Here is a 22,686-nt window from a genome sequence, read left to right as displayed (position 1 = left end):
CCATACTGGAATGGCCAAGTTTAAACACCAGGTCTTCTCCTTACTCCAGCTTTCTGCTCATGGGCACTTTTGGGAGGCAGCAGGTGCCAGCTCAAGCAGCTGGGTGCTGCTCCCGATGTGGGAGACCTGGACTGAGTTCCTAGCTCCCTGATTCAGCCGGGCCCAGTCCCAGCTGCTGTGGGCATCCAGAGAGTAAGCCAGCAAATGGTCGATCTCTGACTCCTCACTTTTCAAATAAATAAAATAAACAAGCTACTGAAAGAATTTAAGCTTACTCAACCAGACTAGCATTTTAAAACATTTATCTTCCTTTATTTCAAAGGCAGAGAGAGACAGCCAGAGAAAAATATGCCATCCAGTAGTCATTTCTCAAATACTGGTAACAGGCTGAGCTGAGTGGAGAAGACACTTTCAAAAAAAGTAGAGATGCAAAAATCAAGTTTGGCAGGGGAAGAAAGCAAAATTTGAAGTGTACATGCAGTATGCTGGTGCACATATTCAACAGACAATGGGATAGAAAGGCCTGAAGCTCATAGATTTTTAACAGCATCGGCTGTTGCGCTCACTTGGGGAGTGAATCATCGGACGGAAGATCTTCCTCTCTGTCTCTCCTCCGCTCTGTATGTCTGACTTTGTAATAAAAAGATAAATCTTTAAAAAATAATAATTATGGTATTATAGTAATATAAAAGTGAGGAACTGTATTTCTCATATTTCATGGTCTCTCATCTCTCCAGAGAAAGAAAACGGAAAACATGATTCATTGAGCGTTAGGTCTTGTATATTACTGTATTTTTCCTTGTGCAGGGGCCATGCTAATCTTCTGTTGTTCCAATTTTAGTATATGTGCTGCCGAAGCGAACACAATATTACTGTATTTTTCTACCTTAGAGTTACTTTAGTATTAGATTCTTGTGGCTGAAATGAAGTACAGACTCCTCATAAATTCTATAGTAGCAACCCTTTTCTACCACTAGTAAATTCAAATTTTTTCATTCATTCTGATAATATAAGGTTCCTGAATGCTTTTAGGAAAGAGGTTGAAAGACAGAAGATAAAAGTTTTTGCTTCTGTTTGTTCTAAATTTCTTTATTCAAACCAAATCCTATGACATCAGGTCAAAGTTAACGGAAAAAAAGATGACCCAGAGGCCATTCAGGTGTCACAGTTGCTTAGAGTGCCCTGAACAGACCACACTCAGGGTACTGTGGCAGATCCCGCTGGCTGGCAGGCCCCTCACCTCTACCCTCAAAACTGACCCTGTATTAAATTGTTTCTCAGAATAAGTAAAAAATGCAGAAGTAAATGGCACAACTAATAAAAATGTGGTAAAGTGTAAATGTGAAATATTTAGAATCCAATACTTTCTAATAACAGTTTCAAGGTTATAGACATAAGTCACACTGACTAATGTTAATGCCATGAAAAAGTTTCACAGAATGATTAAGCTGTTTATCCCTCAAAGAAAGAAAATGGATCTGACATGGACATAACTTTGTCAACTTAGAAGTCAAGCTGGTGAAACCTTTAGCAGGAAGGCCACACCAATCTCAAAGTGAAAAATGAGAAATTCAAGTATCACTTTCAAGTAACCAAGCTATTCACTATTCAGTTTAGAATTTAAATGTTAATATCTGCTTTAGACACCTTTAATTAAGGGTGGATATTAAAACAAAAGAGCAAACAACAAGCTCTGATTTTGTAGGAAAGTGATAGCAGGTAGTGGAGCTATTACAAATTACTAAAAAAGGAAACTTTTACTGTGAATAAGAGGAACGCACAGAAAATTTCAACTTGAAAGAAACCAGTGAAGGCAAACAAAATGACAGAAATAGTAACTGAGGCTCAGCACATTATAAGACCACTTTGTACGAAACCTGCCTATAGTAAAAGGCAATTGAAATTACCAGTTATAATAAAACACTGCCATGTATCTATTCCCAGATCACTTTTAGTAGAAGCTACTTTTTAAAAATAAATTAAAAAGGATGAATTCAATTACAAACCAAAGAGGTTTTCAGGGTTACACGATGTGTAAAGAATTGCAGATCAGTCTTTCCAGTGAGCACAGGATTACAGTTGGTTGGATAATATTTGCATGAGAACAACTGAAAGGCCACCTTTTGTATACCTGATTGGATATCATTTGTATAGAACAGTTGAGTGGACAGCATGTGAATGAGAACACTTGGTGGAATATACAAGACAAAAGGAGTTCCAAACAAGAGTACAGAAACAGTTGATGGGTTTTGTTGCTAAGCTCAATACCTCCTCTCTTAACCAATATAACCCTCAGTGTATACAGTTGGAGGCCACTAATAAACTTCGGCTTTGACCATCAGTCAGAGTCCACGCGTGTTACTATCGGCTCCGTGCACCAAGTCCATCACTGCGGGACAGCGACAGGAATTGAAATTGCATAATAGATGTGATATAGACTTGCTTTTAGAAATTATGCTTGGGATACAATGCTCCATAAAGTTTCCTTAACAATTATTTATAATGTTGCAAATGTTTATAGGACTCTTCCCATACATATATCCCATATACTGTAAGGACTTGATAGTGTATTTCAGATTCAAACAAATACTAAACTTTTCATTGTGACAGGTGTAGGTACATTAAGTGACTTTTCATCAGATTGTTGACAGTAATTAATCATTAAATAAAAAATACTTCAAATCATTTACATCAGTATAAAAGTAAGGTAAACTGGAATGAGAAAATAGGAAAGGATAAGGTTATGGCTAAATTATTTTATTTATGACAGAAACAGAAATTTTCTTAATCATAACCTTTAACCTAAAATTCAGTTCAAGACAATATTTCTCTTTTGTTCAGCAGCAGTTATTCAAAGCTAAACAATGACAAATTTGACAGAAAAATTTTTAGAAACATATTCATCTATTTGTGTACTGCCAGCCTATATATTCTTAACTCTAGGAGATCTGAATATTAAATAATTATTACTTGAATAATCACAAGCATTTGGCAGGTTAGTAGTTTTTAATCTTAGCCAACCATGTTAAAATGAGTATTAATGCTTTAACTTATTTCATCTGAAATTTAACTTAGATTAGAAAAATATTGAATATAAAATTTGAGGTACATAAAATATCATTTGAATTTGATATTTCTTCCCATTTCTCTGTCAACTTTGGGCACTAAATAAAATCCATGTGCTAAAAAATATCGCTAATATATGCACATGAACAGAATTTTAGAAGATCAAATGAAATTTATTTGAAATTTGATTGTTGAAGAAACAATCGTTTTTTTAACCTACTCAACTAATTTATTTGGCTTTCCAAGGAATTGCAAGATTTACTATCAACAGACACACAGGTAATACCATAACAGCAACTAACCTATTCATTAATTTTCATATACAGTTAACTAATTTCCTGTATTTTAAAGAAACAAAAGCTGCACTTAAAAAAACAGTCAGTGCTATACTAGGGGTGTAACTCCTTATAAAGCAAGCACAAATGTGGCAGCAAACTTACTTTTCCAAAGAAGCCTTTGAAGAACTTCCTTTCCTGGAGGAACAGGGGGACAAGTCGAGCTCTATTATCGTATGGGCTAAATGTCCCAGGATTTCACACAGATAAGCACATACAGAAGTTGGGGAAAGGACAAAGTGTGAGATGGGGAGGCAGTGAGAGCTTTAGAGTTATCCGTATCAGGAGTGACAGGGAAAAAGGAAGGGTGCACAAAAATGCAGGGAATCATAGTACAAAGTCTAAGAATCCATGGAAAAAATAAGAAATTAGAACCTGTGTTCATGCACAGCAACTAATTCAAAAATCTCTGTTTAATTTTAAAACAGAGATTACACAAAATTGGCAGCAGAAAAATAGATTAGGACACAGTGATTTGATATGATTTCTTTTTAAATTTCATAATAGTCAGTAGTAATAGAAGACTGGCTCCATCCACAGTTTCCAATTTAAATGCAGGGGTCAGCTCTGTGAAAGTCCCCAATTAAAACACCGTCCACATCCAAATCAGACTAAAATTTAAAATATAAAATTAAATCATGAGTACACATCAAGGGTACCTGACACAGTTTTTCTTAGTAAGTTCAAGATGTTAGAAATTCCCCATTTTACTTGAGGGGAGATTGGCCATTGGTTTTCCAATTGCTTATGTACGAGTATTGATCAGTACATATGTGTGTGCTGATAACTTTTACAACACATGTGGGAAACAACAGTTATGTTCTATTCTAGACAAAGAACTTATATGAAAAGAACATCTAATCTTTACATTGAAACTGAGAAAACATTTAACTGAGAACCAAATCATGTCTGTGGACCACACGTGAAATTTCAGGAATAAGGTTTTCTTTCCTTTGTAAACGCCGTTTTACAATAAAGAAGCTTGCAAGGACATAAGTTACAAGTATACAAGTTTGAAACCATCAGACATAGGAGCCATAATTATCTATGGCTTCAGTACCAATTTGCCAGCATCGTTTATAAAAACTAGTTATTACTTATGAGAAGAACTTTTGCATATTAGGTGGGTTATAACTCACCTAAACAGGCTTAATTTTCCATTTTCCAGCTGCAGCCTGTATTTTTTTACAATCACCAGTTTTCACATTTGATAAATGTCCAAGAAAGAATAGCCCTAACCAACATACTCAAATGTCAGACAATTTATAAGCTCATCCAACACTTTCAAACACTTGAAAGTTTGTTTTCCTCTTAGGTTTTAAAAATCATAAATAGCATAAAATATTTCCATAAAATATTTTGCTCTTAAGTTGGAAGAATAGTAATCAAAGTAGTTATCACAGTAAGAATAAGGGTATTTCTGCTGCCAAGTTTGGTGGCCCTAAGTTTTGTTAGACTAGGAGTAATTATCAGATTTCAAGGATGCAGCCAATGTTAAGATTTACCATTCCTGAGGGGTGGGGAGGTGAAGGAAGGAGATTCATTAATATTTAATTCCGTTCCTAGAAAAGCACTTGTTAAGCATGGAGTTTCCCTTCTTTTCTATAAAAGACCCCAGATGTTAATGGAAAAAGTTGACGTGCAAAATCCATAAAAAGATGGTTAATAAAGAATAACGTTAATGCCCCCTTTTTTTTAAAAAAAATTAAGTTATGATTCTTTTACCTGCTAAAACAAGAACATACATTAAAACAAATATATCAAATACTGAATTAACCCCCCCCCCCCAATATATTAGAAACAGGTAGTATAATGAAACTAGTCTAAAACCAAGACAGAGCGGGAGAGATGTTTAAGAGAAAATGGGAAGAAATGACCTTCTAAAACAAAGGGCATCTTGGAACAGAGGCACGAGAATCAAAGGCCTGACATTTTTTTTTTTTTTTAAACAGAACTGGTAAGTACATTTAAGCTGCAACTGATTATGCCATAAAGGCAACAAAAATGAACAATAACCGTTTCTGTCATTTATTCTACATAATCTAAGTCCTGAAGTTGCTAATTAGTGAGATTATGCCACAAAATAAATGAGTTAGAAACAGTAGCCTAAAAAGTGAAAATAAAAATTTTAAAGCCTATTTGTGCTCTGAGGAATATATTTTTCTAACACTTTCTTGTTTAGTTCTTTTAGACAAAGTAATTCTAAATAGCCAGGGACAATTGTTGGGGGAAAACACACCCATACACACATCCCTGACACATACCCATACTTGGAAATCATCTTTCTTAATTCTCCATACATTTAAAAGGAACGGGAAATGTTAAGCTTTTAGTTCAAAATTATTCACATGAAGAGTTTAAGATGTTTGTTTTGCTCCTAAACTGTTAAAACTGAGCTATGTGATTCTTAAATTTTAAACTTTAGCATTCAAGCTATCCAAAAATTTTGTTTCTTTAATCTCCTAAGGATTGGATATCCTTACATATTTTCCCATTTATCTGAAATGTTAGAAAGAAGCTTTATGATCTATTAAAAAAAAAAGTACAGAATGGAAATCCTCAGAGACATAACACTTAATTCAGTGTAAGTATCTGTAACAGCAGCAGGCTGTAGATCCCCAGTGGGTGTTTGTAAAATGTTTGTCAGATAAATCACGAACAGGGGTGGTCTAGTACAATTTGAGAAGTCTCCTGAAGAGTTCAGATTTCTGCAAGATTCTCAGTATAGGCTCAAGAAATAATATTGATCAATCAGTTTATTTGCAAAATGATCTCTTCATTTATTTGAAAAGACGGAGCAATAGAGAGAGAGGAGAGACTTAGAGATCTTCCACTCACTGGTTATTCCCTAAATGGCCTCAGCAGCCAGGTCTGGGTCAGGCTGGAGCCAGGGCCTAGAACTTCACCCAGGTCAAGCACCTGGGCCATTCTCTGCTGCTGGATGAGAAGCAGAGCAGCAGGACTTGAACTGACACTTTGAGATGTGCAAACAATTTTTATAAACTTAAAAATATTAAATCCAAGCTATGATAAGGATTATTATTACAGATCTAATCTGACCACACTAAGAAGTAGATTGTTCTCTGTACTTTCACTTCAAAAGTATTTTTTGAACAGCTCCTATGTGGTAGACTCTGTTACAGATAAAGGTATGATTTTTAAAATATCAATTTAGTTCCTATTTCTGGTGAATACAATACTTTACCACTTTTATTGACTATGAAGGACTGTACTACTGTAATAATATGGGGGACATCAGTTGAGGGAAGGAAATTAGGGAGGGGGAGGGGAAATCCCAGAGCCTATGGAATTGTACCATAAAATTAAAACAGAAGGAAAAAAAAAGAAAAAAAAAAGAATATTATTAACCAAATAGTCCTATACTTTAAATAATTATACACATAGCTTATAATATTGGTTTAATAAAGGGTAAAATAAAAGAATCCAGTCAATTAAAAATTAGCCAGCTAATTCTAGAGTTGCAGAACTTATTTATGTACTTTTTGTTCATTTGTGTTTTCACAAAATATATCACTATCTATTAATAAAGAAATGTCTCTAATTAAAAGACAAAAACTACCCCAGGAGATTAACTGTTCATTATAGAACTAAATACTACTTCTCAGTATTTTCTACACTAACATATATATCCAGTTTTTCTTTGTTTATAGAATGAACATGAAATCATGTTATCATCCTGAGCTAGGATCTTCAGAGGCCAGCACCATGGGTTAGTAGGTTAAGCCTCTACCTTCAGGGCCAGCATCCCACGGGGGCCCTGGTTTGAGTCTTGGCTGCTTCATTTCTGACCCAGCTCCTTTCTAGTGGCCTTGGAAGTCAGTGGAGGATGGCCCAGGTCCTTGGGCTCCTACACCCATGTGTGAGATCTGAAGGAAGGTCCTGGCACCTGGCTTCATACTAACCCCACTTTGGTCACTGTGGCCAACTGGGGAATGAACCAGTAGATCAAAGATCTCTCGGTAAAACTGCCTTTCAAATAAAAAGTAAAATATATCTTGGAAAAAAATGATTTTATAAAGGTTCATTTCATGGTGGTCCTTAAATTAAGCAAATTAAAAGATTTTAATAATTATTTAGTTTGTTTTGGGCTTATTTGGTCTGTTTACTGATTCATTTGTCATTTTCAGTCATTATATGGTGTTACAAAAAAAAAAAAAAAGGTAGGAGTGAGTGTCAGGAATAGTTGTTAAGATGCCTCATGTTGGATGGTTGGGTCCAAGTTCCAATTCTGATTCTGATTCTAGCTTCATGTTAATCCATGTTCTGAGATGCAATGCATGATGGCCTGAGTGTTTGGATCCCTGTCACTCATCCGGATGACCCAGAATGAGTTTCAGGCTCCTGGCTTGGGCCTGGTTAAGCCCCAGCTGCTCTAGCCATTTAGAAAGTGAACCACTGGAATGGAAGATGATCTATAATCCTTCCTTCCTCCCTCCCTTCAAACACAGTTTCAGTAGACCTAGTTTTGCATTTTAAATCTTCAATTAAATTGATTTGTTCTCTTTTAGATGAACTAAGTTACTTTGTTAAAGAAGAAAATGAGTTTTCACCTTCCTTTTAAGCTAGTTTTGGCAGAAATGGAAAACTAAATGATCTGAGACTGTTTACTTGGGAATATATTTGGAGCTGGTTTTGTGACAACATTGGTTAAGCCATGGACTGCAACTGAGGGGCACTGGTTCATGTCCCAGCGTTCTATTTCCAATCCAGCTCTTTGCTAATGTGCCTGGGAAAGCAGCAGAAGATGGACAAGTATTTGAGTCCCTGCACACATGTGGGAGACCTGAAGAAACTCCTGGCTTTGGCTAGTCCAATTCCAGGAGTTACAGCCATTTCAGAAGTGGACCAGGGCCTGGAGTGCTGGCTCAGTGGCTAAATCTTCACCCTAGCATCAACAGGGATCCCATATGGATACCAGTTCGTGTCCCAGCTGCCCCACTTCTAGCCTGGGAAAGCAGTAGAGGATGGCCCATAGCCTTGGGATCCTGCATCTACACAGGAGATCCAGAAGAAGCTCCCAGACCCTGGCTTCAGATTGGTCTAGCTCTGGCCGCTGCAGCCACTTGGGGAATTAATAAACCGAAGGAAGGACTTCTTTGTTTCTCCTTCTCTCTGTATGATCTATCTTACCAATAAAACGAAATAAATGTTTTTTTAAAAATTTGGTTTCACTACTTGAAAAAAAAAGGACTAGGAAGTATCTTAATTGTTCAATAACTTAAGATAAAGGGCATGTGCAGGTATACACACACTCATGTCTATATGTTAGGTGATGCTTGTGGCAACAAGTCTCTCCCTATGCTAACTGACCTTTTTCTTTTTTTGCTTATACCACAACCAATTATTTTTCTGCCTGTTCCTTTCCTTTTACAATAGATTCAGGCATTTATTCCAAAATAAAATCAACTTTTCTGAGTTGACTGCTTCCTTAATTTTTGTATTTCACATTGAAGAACTATAAATAAGAAATAATATAGATGATACCAAGTAGAAAAAAAAAAGCTTGGATTACTAAACAAATTGGGGTGGGAGGGGAAGGCACTCATTAGTGGTCAAACTTGTAGCAGCTCACCATACCAGCAAACTCAAAGCAACAAGTATTTAATGCTGTTGGGAGAAAGGCATGCAGCAGTAACGCTTAAAGCTTTCATAGCTGGCGAGCAAAGACTGCATAGTGGAGAGAAGGAAGATGGTAGAGGGAATTACTGCAAACCTACAGAAAATGTGAAATCAACACTTGATAGGAACCTTTGGGAACTCTGAATCCATTCTCTCATTAACTATGGAGACATGTGCCTGGGATGCTTCCTATGGCATAACGGGCATAAGAGGCATTATTCGTCTTGGATAGGAGCTGTCTATTCAGTGTGCTGAAGTTTATGTAAGAGGCGATGGAAATAGATTATGCTAGAGGGGTGGAGAAAAGAAAGAATAATGGGGAGTAAATCAAGATCATAACTAAAAATTCCCCCCAAACATAAATCCCACCAGGCATCAACACAGATATCTTTATTCTCTATTTTTTTTCTTGGAAAGTTTTTTTTTTATAAATAATTATTATAGTAAGCTAAGATCCAACTCCTTATGTAATCCAGTTATTACAGGTTAAGATGAAACCATTGTATCTGGGATTTAGAATGTTGTTGTTGTTATTATTATTATTATTATTATTTATTTTTACCAGGTTTTATACCACTTGTTTCATATGGGTTATAATTACTCCAAAGCTCCTCTTAGATAAGGTCTGATATTTATATCTTTAGATGGATATAAACAGATACTCTTTTTTTATAAGTCTACATATTTTGCCTAAAAGAAACATAATTATTCTTAGATACTGGGACGCCGAAATTTACCAAGGACAATCTTTTAAGAAAATACTGGTAACAGATCAACACTGGTGACCATCAGATACATACAGCTTTCAATCTTTTTACAGCATCTTCACAGATGTGCATTCCTCTTGATTCATCAACTTCTACATGGCCAAGGTACTATAAAAAAAAAATTTTTTTTTAGTTAGGGCTATTGTTATAATTATTATAGTACTATAGGACAGTTAATAAGTCACAGAAAATGGGGTATTAAAATTCCTGCGCTCAAAAATCTCATAGCCACTGTGGAAAAGTTAAGATCCTGTTATTAATGTTTATCTCTCATTTTCTCTGGTAAATAAGAGTTAAAATAATTATTTCAGGAGTTATTACTGGGGAATAAGTTAAAAAAGAACAAGACAAGTGCTAATTATTACCTGAATCATAAAGGCCTATGCTGGACACAGTTACCTTAACTCTACACATAAAATTAAGCTCAAAAGTATGCATACATATAATGAAAAAGGCATAAACTTGTTTTTTTTAAAAGACTGGAGATCACATGAAGTATGTATGGCAAGCACGTAACAGCAAGGAAATTTATGAAAATTTCAAAAGGTGGTGTACCTAAGTCTTAAAACATGTATACAGTTTGAAGAAACAAAAATGTACAGGTTAGGACTGAAAGAAACAAAGTTACGACTATGTAACAACATAACTGCACATGAGCAGATGTTCCTGACTGGTTAGAATATGAGATGTATGCAGCTGATAAAGTGTTAAAACAAGGAACTGGTACTTTAACCGTAGAGACAATGGAGAGCATTTTTTTTTCTTTCACAGTAATATGACTCCAATTGTACCTAAAATGAGAATCATCATGGGGACAATTTGATACGTTTTTTTTTCTTTTTTTTAAGATTTTTCTTTTTATTGGAAAGGTAGATTTACAGAGAAAGGAGAGAAAAAGATCTTCCATCCGCTGGTTCACTCCATAAGCGGCCACAGTGGCTGGAGCTGAGCCAATCCGAAGCCAGGTATTAGAAGCTTCCTTTGCGTCTCCCAGGCGGGCAGAGAGTCCCAAGGCTTTGGGCCATTTTCTACTGGTTCCCCAGGCCACAAGCAGTGAGTCGGATGGGAAGTGGAGCAGCCAGGATATGAACTGGAGCCCATACGATATCCCAGCAGAGGCAAGACCAGGACTTTAACCACTAGGTTACCATGTCAAGCCCGCAAGTAGTCTTTTTCAGAAGGAAATTTAAGAACAGTTTCTAGTGCCTCACACTGAATGGAGCCAAAAAAATCTTTACAGAACTCAAGTAGTACCTATTTGACATATCTGAAAAATGAACAGTGGAAGGTGAACCTATAACACCAAGATTCACAGAATTGAACTGGCGAGTTCTTTCTCTATACCTCTACATACATCTTCTTTCATACACCCTAGGCCAGAAACCCAAAAGTGAGTACTGTGGCACACAGAGAATTCTTGCAAAAGCCCTCAAGCTCTTGTCTGAAAAGCAAGAAACAGAAATCCTGCTATTGCTCTTCTCATTTGAAAAGTGGAGGCGGCGAGAGATTGAGAACACACACACAAAATTTAAAGTAACTAAGGGGGGTAGGCATTGGTCTCGATGATAAATCATGAATCCTCTATATCAGAGTACCTGGGTTTAAGCTTCCAGCTCCCTGCTAATGCACGCCCTACGGGGCAGTATGTGGTAATAGAAACAGTTGGAAGCCTGTCACCTACGTGGGAGACTGAGACGGAGTTCCTGGTTCCTGGCTTCAATCTGGCCCAGCTAGGATTATGTGGGCATTTGAAGAGTGAACTCACAAATAGGAGATCTCTCCCTCTCTTTTTTTGCTTTAAAGTAATAACAATAGTTATATAAATATGGTCTTTTTCTGAAATTATCTTACAATACTTCATTCATCCTTCTTGTAGTGCTATGAGATGATTCAATGCCTACGTGATGAGACGAAGTAAGGGTAAGGAGGCAGTATCATGCTGTAGCACTGAGCTGCTGTGCCTGCTTGGCCTAGTGAAGAGTCTTAGTCACAGGCACAGAGCTCACCATGTTCCTGGGGAACCCTGACTATGGTTTTTGGCTAACCACGACCTCAACCTGGCCTGCTCACTGGAAATACAGGCAAGGCTGGTAGGTTGCACTCCAGTCTCTCTTCTCTGTGCTTGGACAAACTGTGCTGGGACTTCCTTGATAAGCAACTCTGAGAAGTGAGTGTGGTCCCACATTGCCTGCCAGCCACCAGTGGTGTGTGTGACCTTCAGCTGACTTATAGCCACATGTGGTGAACTTGACCTGCAGCATACACCTGCCAACCATCATGTTGTACATGACCTTCACATGACTGGAGGGTCCAGAGAGATAGACATGCTTTCTACTCAAAGTGTTACTGTTGAGTCAGAGGACTGTTAGATGCCCTTCTGCTTTCCCTTTTCTTAGTTTATGTAAGTTTGTGCTTGCATTACAATAAATGGACATGCTAGATTAGACTGTCTCTGATGGTTTATGCTGCTGAACACCGCCGCCTCATTCCACTGGTGGCTACAAGAGCCTGTTGGTCAGGAAACCCCCAAGAAACGTCATGGACAGGCTGGGAGACGGGGTAATCTGCATCCCAGGCTGCATGTAACAGGATGGCGTGTGGTTTCATCATACTGCTCAGAATGACATACTTTTGAGAATGCATCCATTATTCTCAAATTTTCCAACTAATATTTATGGGCCACAGTTGATGGTGGGTGATTGAAACTTTAAAACTATAGGTGTAGGTGTGTGATGCAGCAATTAAACTGCCATGTAAGAACTCATCCCATATCAGAGTGCCTGGCTCAAATCGTGGCAACTCCACTTTTGATCTAATTTTCTATTAATGCACATCTTAGGAGGTGTGATAGCTCAAGTACTCGCATCACTACCACACACGGGGGAGACCCATATGGAGGGCTGGGCTCCTGGCTTTGTCTTGGCCCATCTCTGGCTGTTTCAGTCATCTGGTGAGTGAACCAGAAGATCTTTTTGTCTCTCCACCTTACCAAAAAAAAAAAAAAAAAAAAAAAAAACATGCAGAACTAAATAAAAAGAAAGACTACTAGTCTATTATAGCCACTATGAACTTGGCACTTTGTATATATTAACTACTTGATTTCTCAAACTGTCAGAGGTTATTGTTATTTTCTTTATTTTAGAATATGAGAAAATTCATGTACAGAAAAGTAACTTGCCTGAGACCACAAAGGCAGAAACGTGTGCAAATGACAGATTAAATCCTTAACCATTTCTCTATTTTGCTTCTCCTTAATTGACAAAAAATTGACAGCAATAGTTTTTCACTGAGAAAATGTAACCATTAAGAAAAAATATATGTGACTGTATATGATAAGTATAAATAAAACCTGAGGAAATACTCCAAGAAGAGGTAGTTTAGCCTGGCAATTAGGACATTTGCATCTCCTATCAGGGCCCCTGGGTTTGATTCAGGAGCTCTGATAGGCAGGGAGCTGGATGAGAAGCAGAGCAGCTAGGATATGAACTGGCGCCCATGAGATCCCAGAGGGTGCAAGACAAGGGCTTTAGCCACTAAGGCTACCGTGCCAGGCCCAGAAATAAAAATTCAAATTAAAAAAATCTGTTTACTGTTATCAACTTGCCAGAATTCAGGATAATATGCATGACATTGCAGTCTGTTACTGAATAATAAATAACCTGGGCTGGTAATCTTTTGGTGTAGTGGTTTAACAGCTGCTTGGAACACCTGCAACCCACGCTGGAGAACTGAGGTTAGGACCCTGGCTCCATATTTCATTCCTGCTTCCTACTATCTTTCTCACCCTGAGAGATAGGTGATGACTCAAGTACTTGGGTTCCTGCCACTTATGTGGGAAGCACAGATGAAGTTCCCAGCAACGAATATTATAAGCATTTTGGGGAGTGAATCATCAGATAGGAAGTGTCTGTCTTTCTGCATCTCTACTTCAACTATTAAAAAAAATTTTTTTTTCATTTTAAAAAGAATTTCCAGTGATACCACACTCCATTTTTCCCCCTGGATCTTGGTTAACATGTACAACAAACTGACACAGTGCCACCTAACACTTCCTGTATCTACCAGCTAATAGTTTTGAGTTAAAAATTTTTCTAGGGCCAACTTTGTGGCATATTGGGTAAAGCTGTTGCCTGAGACACTGGCATTTGTGGGTGCCAGTTTGTGTCCTGGCTACTCCATGCCCAAGCCAGCTCCTTGCTAATGGCCTGTGAAAAGCAATAGAAGATGGCCCAGTGTTTGGGCCCCTGCCAGCCACACAGGATCTGGATGAAGCTCCTGGCTCTGGCCTGATCCAGTCCCGGCAGTTGTAGCCATCTGGAGAGTGATTCAGTGGATGGAAGAGTTCTTCCTCTGTGTCTCCTTCTCCTTCTCTGTAATTCTGCCTTTCAAATAAACAGTAAAAATCTTAAAAAGTTGGGAGGGGATCCAATTTCATTTTTCTACATTATGGAAACCTAGTAGTTTCATCATCATTTGCTAAAAAGGTCTTTTCTCTCCAGTGAATCATCCTGGTGATTTTTCCACAAATCAATGACCCTTAGTTATCTGAGTTTATTACTAGACTCTAAATTTCAGCCTATGTACTACACATAATTATTTATGTCAATACCACAATAATTTCATTACTGTAGCTTTATCATAAGTTCTAAAATTGGAAATCATAAATCCTCCCAATGTTTCCATTGTGATGATAAAGTCTCATTTTGCTTCTCACATCAATGTGATGAATTTTATCAACTTTCCTTGCACTAAACCATTTGTAGATTCTTAAACCCTGCTTTATTCTTTTTTTTTTTTCTGATTGTTTTATCTTGATAATTTTTACATAGTTGATTATGGCACAAAGTGTCTAGGGCTACAGGAAAGTGGGTAAGACTATTGTAAACCCTGCTTCATTCTTTGGTATTCTTTTAGAATCCATTTGTTACTATACATAGTTATGCCTGCTTTTTCATGTATATTCCTATGTATACTCATGCAATTCTAATTGGAATTGGACTATAGTTCCTTTTTGTTTAATATTGATTGATTAATTCATTTGAAAGAGAGAGTGGCAGACAGGAAAAAAAGAGAAAGATCTTCCATCTGCCAGTTTCCTCTCCAGATGTCCAACAATAAACAATAAGCATGGTTGGGCCAAGGCCAGATCCAGATCTGGAAACATAATGTCAGTTACCCACATAGGTCAGAAACCCAATTCCTTCAGTCCTCACCACTGCTTCCAAAGGTCTCTGCACTGTCAGAAGCAGGAGCCAGGAATCACACCCCAGCAAGATGTGGGATGCAAGCATCCTAACTGCTGGGCTGAAGTGCCTAACTGGGGTCTTCTCCACTTTGTTATCTCTAGTGCTATATACCTGTGGGTTTTTTGTTTGTTTATTAAGACTCACTTCTGTTACTACTACCAAGCTAGTCAATCTCTTCATGTTTTCCTCTTAGAATAAAATTAGACAACAGGTTTTTATGATTTCTGAGTTATAAGTTTCTAAGAATTTCCAATTGTCTTTAGTCTACTGCTTACCATAATCAACTAAACTGGTCATATATAGCTGTTCATGTGAACAAAAATCACACAAAAAAATCAGATGAAGAGAACAACAACAATAAAAATACTCCTACATAGCTAACTCTAGGGTGCATAATCCATTTTAGAAATTTGGAGATGGAAATCAGCCTGTCTTACTAGATTATGAGAAAAACATGTCCATTGAAATAAACATTATTAAAAAGATCTCTTTTCTTCTCTGAGACACTATCTCACTGAAGAACTGCAGCTGATTTATGCTTTAATGACTAAAATATTTGACACTGGGACTTCTTTTGTCTGTATGCCTTTTCCAAATTCCCTCTGAGTAACAGACTTTTATTCAATAAAATGTGCTTTAGAAAAACCAGTATGTGGAATTTCATTCTTAGATGAATTAAATCATTTTTCCCTTTCTTGAAAAAATTATTTAAAAAGTAGATTTCTTCCCCTGCTTTGTAATGTTATCCGTGAGAAGAAATGTAGAGCTCAGATGTGAGAGACTGCACAGTTCACAGTTCCCAACACGTAAAACGTAACATAACAATGCTTCATCTATATGGATCCATCTTACTATGGAAATACAACTTACACTGCAAAACAAATACAATTTGCAGATGTGCAAAACACAATATCAAAACTTGTTTTGGGTCTTTAATCAGAGTAGCGAATGAAATTTTTAAAAATTAATTTTCAATACAATTTTATCTGAGGATATCTTACAACCTAAGAGGATATATTAAATCTAATCATTTAAGTTTAGAACTACAGAGAACTTAAAAGACCCAAAACCTTCGCTGTCAAATATGATACTAGATGTCAAAACAGTTAAATGGGTAATAGAAGGTCATATTACTAGTATACTAACTGGTAGATGGACGAACTTGCTTTCAAATTAATTAAAATTTTATCTTAAAAATCAGATACTAAAAATATTTCCTAACGATAGCATTAACAGAAATCTTATCCCCAGTAGCTGATGTAATTTGACAACAAGGAATGGCTTCCTTCCCCTCATACCTTGCAGACACAGGAGGGAAAAAAAACCAAAAGATTGAAACATCTGTCCCACCAACCTTCCAACATATCTGAACCTCCCCACCTTCATCAGAGGCCCACATGGGCATACATCCCTCACAACTAGGTAAAAAACATTGAAAAGAAAAAAAAAATCTTCAAGGAAAAATATTACCAACTTTATCCATATTCTCAGGTTTTTAGAGTGAACTTTAATATTTTATTAGTATCTGATTATTTTCTCATTTTATTTCTAATCTGGCAATTTTGCTGACGTTAAATTGATGAAGCATATTGTTGAAATAATTATCAAAAGATTTGGTCTCAGGATTCTATTACATTGTGAATCTCAAAGAGTTTTTATGTCAGTTATAGCTGTAGATAGATATTATAGAGTAAAATTAAGACTTTAGAGGGCCAAGTACTTGAGCCATCACCTGTTGCCTCCCAGGTGAGCATTAGCAGAAAGCTGGCATCAGATGTGAAGCTGGTATATGGACCTCAGCATTCTGATACTGAAAGGGAGTATCACCATGCAATGTTCAAATGCTATACAATGTATTTCTAAGGACAAATAACTATATTTTCCAAAACAAATAGTAGTTAGTGACATTAATCTTCTTAATATTCAGCTTAATAGAAGAAAACGATATTCTTAAGCCCAGCGCAATAACATAGCTGTTAAAACCCTCGCCTTGAACGCTTTGGAATCCCATATGGGCACCGGTTCAAATCCTGGCAGCTCCACTTCCCATCCAGCTCCCTGCTTATGGCCTGGGAAAGCAGTCGAGGATGGCCCAAAGCCTTGGGACCCTGCACCCATGTGGGGGACCTGGAGGAAGCTCCTGGCTCCTGGCTGTGGATTGGCGCAGTTGCAGGTGTTGCAGCCGCTTGGGGAGTGAACCATTGGATGGAAGTTCTTCCTCTCTGTATTTCCTCCTCTCTGTATATCTTTCCAATGAAAATAAATAAATCTTTAAAAAAGGAGAAAACTGGGCCCGGCGCGGTGGTGCAGTGGTTAAGGTCCTCGCCTTGCACGCCCAGGATCCCATATGGGCGCTGGTTCTAATCCCGGCAGCCCAGCTTCCCATCCTGCTCCCCGCTTGTGGCCTGGGAAAGTAGTTGAGGACGGCCCAAAGCTTTGGGACCCTGCACCCGCGCAGGAGACCTGGAGGAGGCTCCTGGCTTCGGATCGGCATAGCATCGACCGTTGCGCTCACTTGGGGAATGAATCATCGGACGGAAGATCTTCCTCTCTGTCTCTCCTCTCTGTATATCTGCCTTTCCAATAAAAATAAAATCTTTAAAAAAAAAAAAAGGAGAAAACTATATTCTCATATTTGCATCTACATTTCATCTGCTGTAATAGGTTTTTTCTGAGAAAGTATGTAAGAAAGTCCGGCCTCAAGGAGATACAGAGCTGGAAAACAGAGTACCTCAGGACTCCCTGAAAAGGTTTTGGCAATCTCACTTTGACAGCTTCTAGATTAAGTTTGGTACAGGCGATATTTCATCTGTTAACATTGAGATTCTTTGCTATATTAACCAACAGAATTGCAATACAAGCTTTGAAGCCTACTACTCTAATTATTCTTGTAATACTGAAATTTACCAGGATAACCAAAAACACAGCAGAAATCAAGTAAGTTGCAATTTCATTTGATTACTCTCTAGTAACTGGACATTCCATTCTCTTATTCTCTGCAATCACTATTACACTGTCCTCCAAATCCAATTCTGCATCTTGTCTACTCATGATCTTCCACATCTTCACTTCCCATTCCTTTGAGAAAATACGTCTTTAAAATTGAGCTCCATCCGTTTCAGGCCAAGACATCACAAACTTACATACCCTTCTCCCTACTTTCCATCTTTCTGATGAACCCTCCTGCTAAAACAGAATCAATATTCTTTCCACCAAAAAGTAAATCACTCAGCATGCAGTAGTTTCTATATAGTTTAATTTCACAAGATTGAAAAGAAAATTCCCTTTAACTCTTCTCATTACTACTGAGCTGTAGAATACATTAGACCTATATTTAAAAAAGATTTCCATTCCCTCTGACCTAGCATTTATTAAACATCTCTTAACTGAAAATCATTCAGGGTATCTCTCTCTCTCTTTTTTAAAGGCTGATTATACAATAGGCAGAGTTAGAGACTGAGAGCGCGAAAGAGAGATCTTCAAGATGTTTTAGGATTAATATTTTCATCAGAAGTGATCTTATTTGCACTTATACACCAAAAAATCCTTATTCAAATATCAAACTTAGCAATGACAACTTATTTTTTCTATTCATTTAATTCTACCTTTGAAGCAGAATATGAAAGTATTAGTCTGTGAAGGGTTCTCTTTGAACTGTCTGAACTGATGGACATCCAAAAGGCTGTCAGTTCTTTTCCACATAGAGGTATAAACATAACAGCTCTTACCTTAACTGGAAAGCTACATTTTCCAGTGCGGACACCTTCTTCATCCGTCTGCCACTGATGTGGACGACTGGCCTCTGGAACATAAACATCTTTCTTTCTCCTGAAGCTTTGTCGTAGTTTATTCATTTTAATTTTCTACAATCTGTAGACACAGGAAAGAAACATGAAGAATTTATTAGGCTGTCACACATTTGAATTCTGATTACTAAACTAGTAAAATGGTAGCATTCCAAGTGAAAATTTTGGCTTAAAGGAAAATGAGCAATTAGTGCAATTTCAATTACAGCAATAATACATTTTAAAAAATGATTCATTTTATATTTTGAAAAGACAGCTACAATCCTGGCTTTTAAAAAAGTACATTTACTTCTAGTAGGATGTGAAGGAAAGGTTATTTTGAGAAATTTAAGCACTTTCACTGTACTTAACCAATGAGTAATTTTTGCTACATATATCTTTTCTAAATCCATTCCAACACTAAAAATGGAAATTTTACATTTAGGTCAAATTACAGACTGCTAACAACTTCTGAAAACTTTCACACATATTAAGTAACACTGGATTTTTGGGATCCTTTTTGGTTCACTAAAAGACACTAAGCAATCACTTTGGATAAGAAAAAAGAAATTTTTTAAACATGCAAGGGTACCTCAAAAGGGCTGTAGAAAAAGCTAAGTTTGGTTTGCTGCAAAATTTTGAAATCCACACATACAAGAGAACTTCAAAAAGTACACAGATAATATGTAAAATCAATAAAACTAAGCAAGCATTCCAAAATTTTTGTATTGTCCTTGTTCTCAAATGATAAGTTTTATGAAGACTGAACTGAAATTAGAAATCTCGGGCAAGCACTGCAACATGGGCATGAGCTTTCACATCTGCAATCAAAACAGCAACAAAAAGGAATGACCAACGTCCAAGTTTCAAAATTAAATATGTAATTACAAAGTGATTAGCTATCATCAGTTTTTCATTGTTACAGCCAGAGTCTCCTGAATGCCGTCAAAAATCGTAAGTGTAGAAATCATAAGATCGCACGGAAAGATGTAACTGATCATAGTGAAAGCAACAAGCAAACCGAACAGAGAAAAATGCCTTATCAGAGCACAATATCGCAGCATGAAGCTAATTTCTTCAGTTGGATGTTAAGGAGCAAAGCTCATTCTTTCCCTGAAGTAAGTCAAGCACCTGACACATCCTGAAACTGATCTCAGGTAATTTCCCACCCAGAAGATGATGTGATAAAGCTATCAAAAGTAACAATCCACTCGTGACACCAAATGAAAGTTCACATTCTGAGGAAAATAATATTGAATAAAGCCACAGAAGAACTACTACCAAATTAGCTAATTTACATGGACAAATGAATCTAGGCACATATCTACAAGGTAAAAATTCTGACAGGGGAACATAAAAAATGGAAAAATTCGGAAATTCTCTGGGATTTCTAAAAATGAATTTAGACAGATTACCCATCCCTAATCTACCTAAATAAGAGTTTATCTTAGTCTGACAGACTCCGAAAAAGAATTCCACAATCGTGGGCCCAGCACAGTAACCTAGTGGCTAAAGTCTTTGCCTTGCACAAGCCGAGACCCCATATGGGTGCTGGTTTGTGTCTCGGAGGTCTCGCTTCCCATCCAGCTCCCTGCTTGTGGCCTGGGAAAGCAGTCTAGGACAGCCCAAAGTCTTGGGACCCTGCAACCTTGTGGGAAAGCTGGAAGAGGCTCCTGGCTCCTGATTGGCTTAGTTCTGGCCATTCTGGCCACCTGGGGAGTGAATCAATGGCCAGCCAGAAGATCTTCCTCTCTGTATATCTGACTTTCCAGAAACAGAAAGAAAAAAAAGAAAGAAAAACAACAATCTTGGAGCCGCCAGTGTGGTGGTTTATGGGTTAAGCCACTGTCTGCGGTGCAGGAGGGCCAGTTTGAGTCCTGGCTGCTCTGCTGTTGATCCAGCTCCTGGATAGCGTGTCCGGAAAGATAGTAAGTAGATGATGGTTCAAGCTTAGGCACCTGCTAATCAGATGGAGTTCTGTGCTCACAGTCACTATGGTCATTTGAAAGACTGAACCAGAAGAAACACTTCTTTATCTCTGTCTTGTCTTTGTTACTCTGCCTTACAAATAAAATGAATTTTAAGTTAAAAAAATACATATTGCCATCTATATACTTTTTCTTTTTAAAAGATTTATTTTATTTTTTTTTTTATTGGAAAGGCAGACATAGAGAGGAGAGACAGAGAGGAAGATCTTCCGTCAGATGATTCACTCCCCAAGTGAGCACAACGGCTGATGCTATGCCGATTCGAAGCCAGGAGCCTCTTCCGGGTCTCCCACGTGGGTGCAGGGCCCCAAGGCTTTGGGCCGTCCTCGACTGCTTTCCCGGGCCACAGGCAGGGAGCTGGATGGGAAGCAGGGCTGCCGGGGATTAGAACCGGCACCCATATGGGATCCCAGGCGTGCAAGGCGAGGACCTTAACCACTTGTGCCACCGCGCCGGGCCCATCATATATATTCTTATATCCCATTTTAAATATGTATAAATAAAATAAAAGGTGATTATATCCTTTCTGAAGTTGGCACTCAAATTATCTTAAGGAAAAGCCCTTTCTCTTTTTCAAAGGGAGACTTACCTAATTTATTATTAAGAAAATTACAGAAGGGCAGACAAAGAGCTTCCACCTGTCAGTATACTCTCCAAACAACTGCAATGGCATGGGCTGGGCCAGGCCAAAGCCAGGAGCCTTGAGCTCTACCGTTTTTTTCAGGTTGTTCTCAGCGGCTAAGTGCTTCAGCATCTTTTGCTGCCTTCCAGGCACATTGGCACAGAGCTGGATCAGAAGTGAAGTGGGAGCCAGTGCTGTGGTGCAGCCAGAAAAGCTGCCACGTGTGACACTGGCACAGGTTTGAACCCAGCTGCCCCACTTCCAATCTAGCTCGCTGTTTACACTGCCTGGGAGAGCAGTGGAGGACGGTTCAAGTGCCCCTGCCACCAGTGTGGGAGGCCCAAATGATGCTCTTGGGCAGCCTGGCTCAGCCCTGGCTGTTGTAGCCACTTGGGGGAATCAATCAGTGGATGAAAGATGAGCTACAAATTCACAAGCAGGCATTATTGTGAAGGTGGCTAAGCAATCTCTTGGAACATCTGCATCCAATACTGTAGTACCAACTGGAGTCTCAGCTACCTTGCACACAACTCAGCTTCTTGCTAAAATGCCTGGGGAACAATGGCTGAAGGCTCCAGTGCTTGACTTCCTGCAACGCAGATGGGAGATTCAGACAGAGTTCTTGACTCCTGGCTTCAGCCTGGCCCAGCACCAGCTGCTGTAGTCACTGGAGGACTGAACTAGCATGTAGCTGTCCTGGTCTGTCACTCTGCTTTTCAAATAAATAAGTAGGTCTCAAGAAAACACTAAGAGAATTGCAAATTTACACTTGCCCAAACAAGGCATGCTCTCTCCTATGTTTATGTATCTGCTCCTTCCTCTGTCCATAAATATCTTTCTCTATTTCCCTGTGGTTAAAGTCCACTCATTTTGAAAGAATCAGCTCAGGAGTGAGTTTACCTCTTCAGAGAAGCCTAGCTAGCTTCCCCCCACACCCCACAAGCCCTCTCTCTGGTCCTAGTTAAGTGCTTCCACTTCATATAACACTGATCAGCTTATTTTCATTATCATACTTACCAAACCTTAAGGTAACTTCTTGTTTCCTCAATGGCCAACTATATCTCACTTGTTTAAATAATAGTCCTGTATACTAACATACATATTGTATACTTTAATTGTGAAGAAATGAAAGCAAAAGTCATCTAATAGGTAGTATAAGTCTAGAAATAGAAGATTTTAAAATTGCCAAGGTTGGAAGAGATGACAGATGATTCTCCCACTGACAATGGAAACCATT

The 22,686-nt window shown here is 38.0% G+C and overlaps 1 protein-coding gene and 1 non-coding gene across 5 annotated transcripts in view; both read right to left on the bottom strand.

The window, feature by feature from the left end:
- The window catches only part of NUMB (NUMB endocytic adaptor protein), an 81,390-nt gene that overhangs the window by 15,888 nt on the left and 42,816 nt on the right, over window positions 1-22,686 (bottom strand). For 3 of the 4 annotated variants that reach the window (XM_040975332.1, XM_040975334.1, XM_040975333.1), the window contains exons 4-5: window positions 18,783-18,924; window positions 9,842-9,916 (exon numbers count right to left, since the gene is read on the bottom strand). In XM_040975332.1, the coding sequence (XP_040831266.1) occupies window positions 9,842-9,916; window positions 18,783-18,908 (201 nt within the window). In that variant the 5' untranslated portion in view covers window positions 18,909-18,924. Of the gene's footprint in view, window positions 1-3,506; window positions 3,540-9,841; window positions 9,917-18,782; window positions 18,925-22,686 lie in introns of all 4 variants that reach the window. The other variant, XM_040975331.1, reaches the window with a different exon arrangement.
- On the bottom strand, window positions 763-865 carry LOC121153270. The gene has a single exon (XR_005883359.1). It is a non-coding gene; the product is annotated as a U6 spliceosomal RNA (small nuclear RNA).

The sequence above is a fragment of the Ochotona curzoniae genome, unplaced genomic scaffold, assembly GCF_017591425.1.
Source record: "Ochotona curzoniae isolate NIBS_2020 unplaced genomic scaffold, NIBS_Ocur_1.0 contig_2688, whole genome shotgun sequence".
NCBI classification, from domain to species: Eukaryota; Metazoa; Chordata; class Mammalia; order Lagomorpha; family Ochotonidae; genus Ochotona; species Ochotona curzoniae.
The sequence above is the reverse complement of the archived record's forward strand: the minus strand, read 5'-3'. Positions and strand labels throughout refer to the sequence as shown.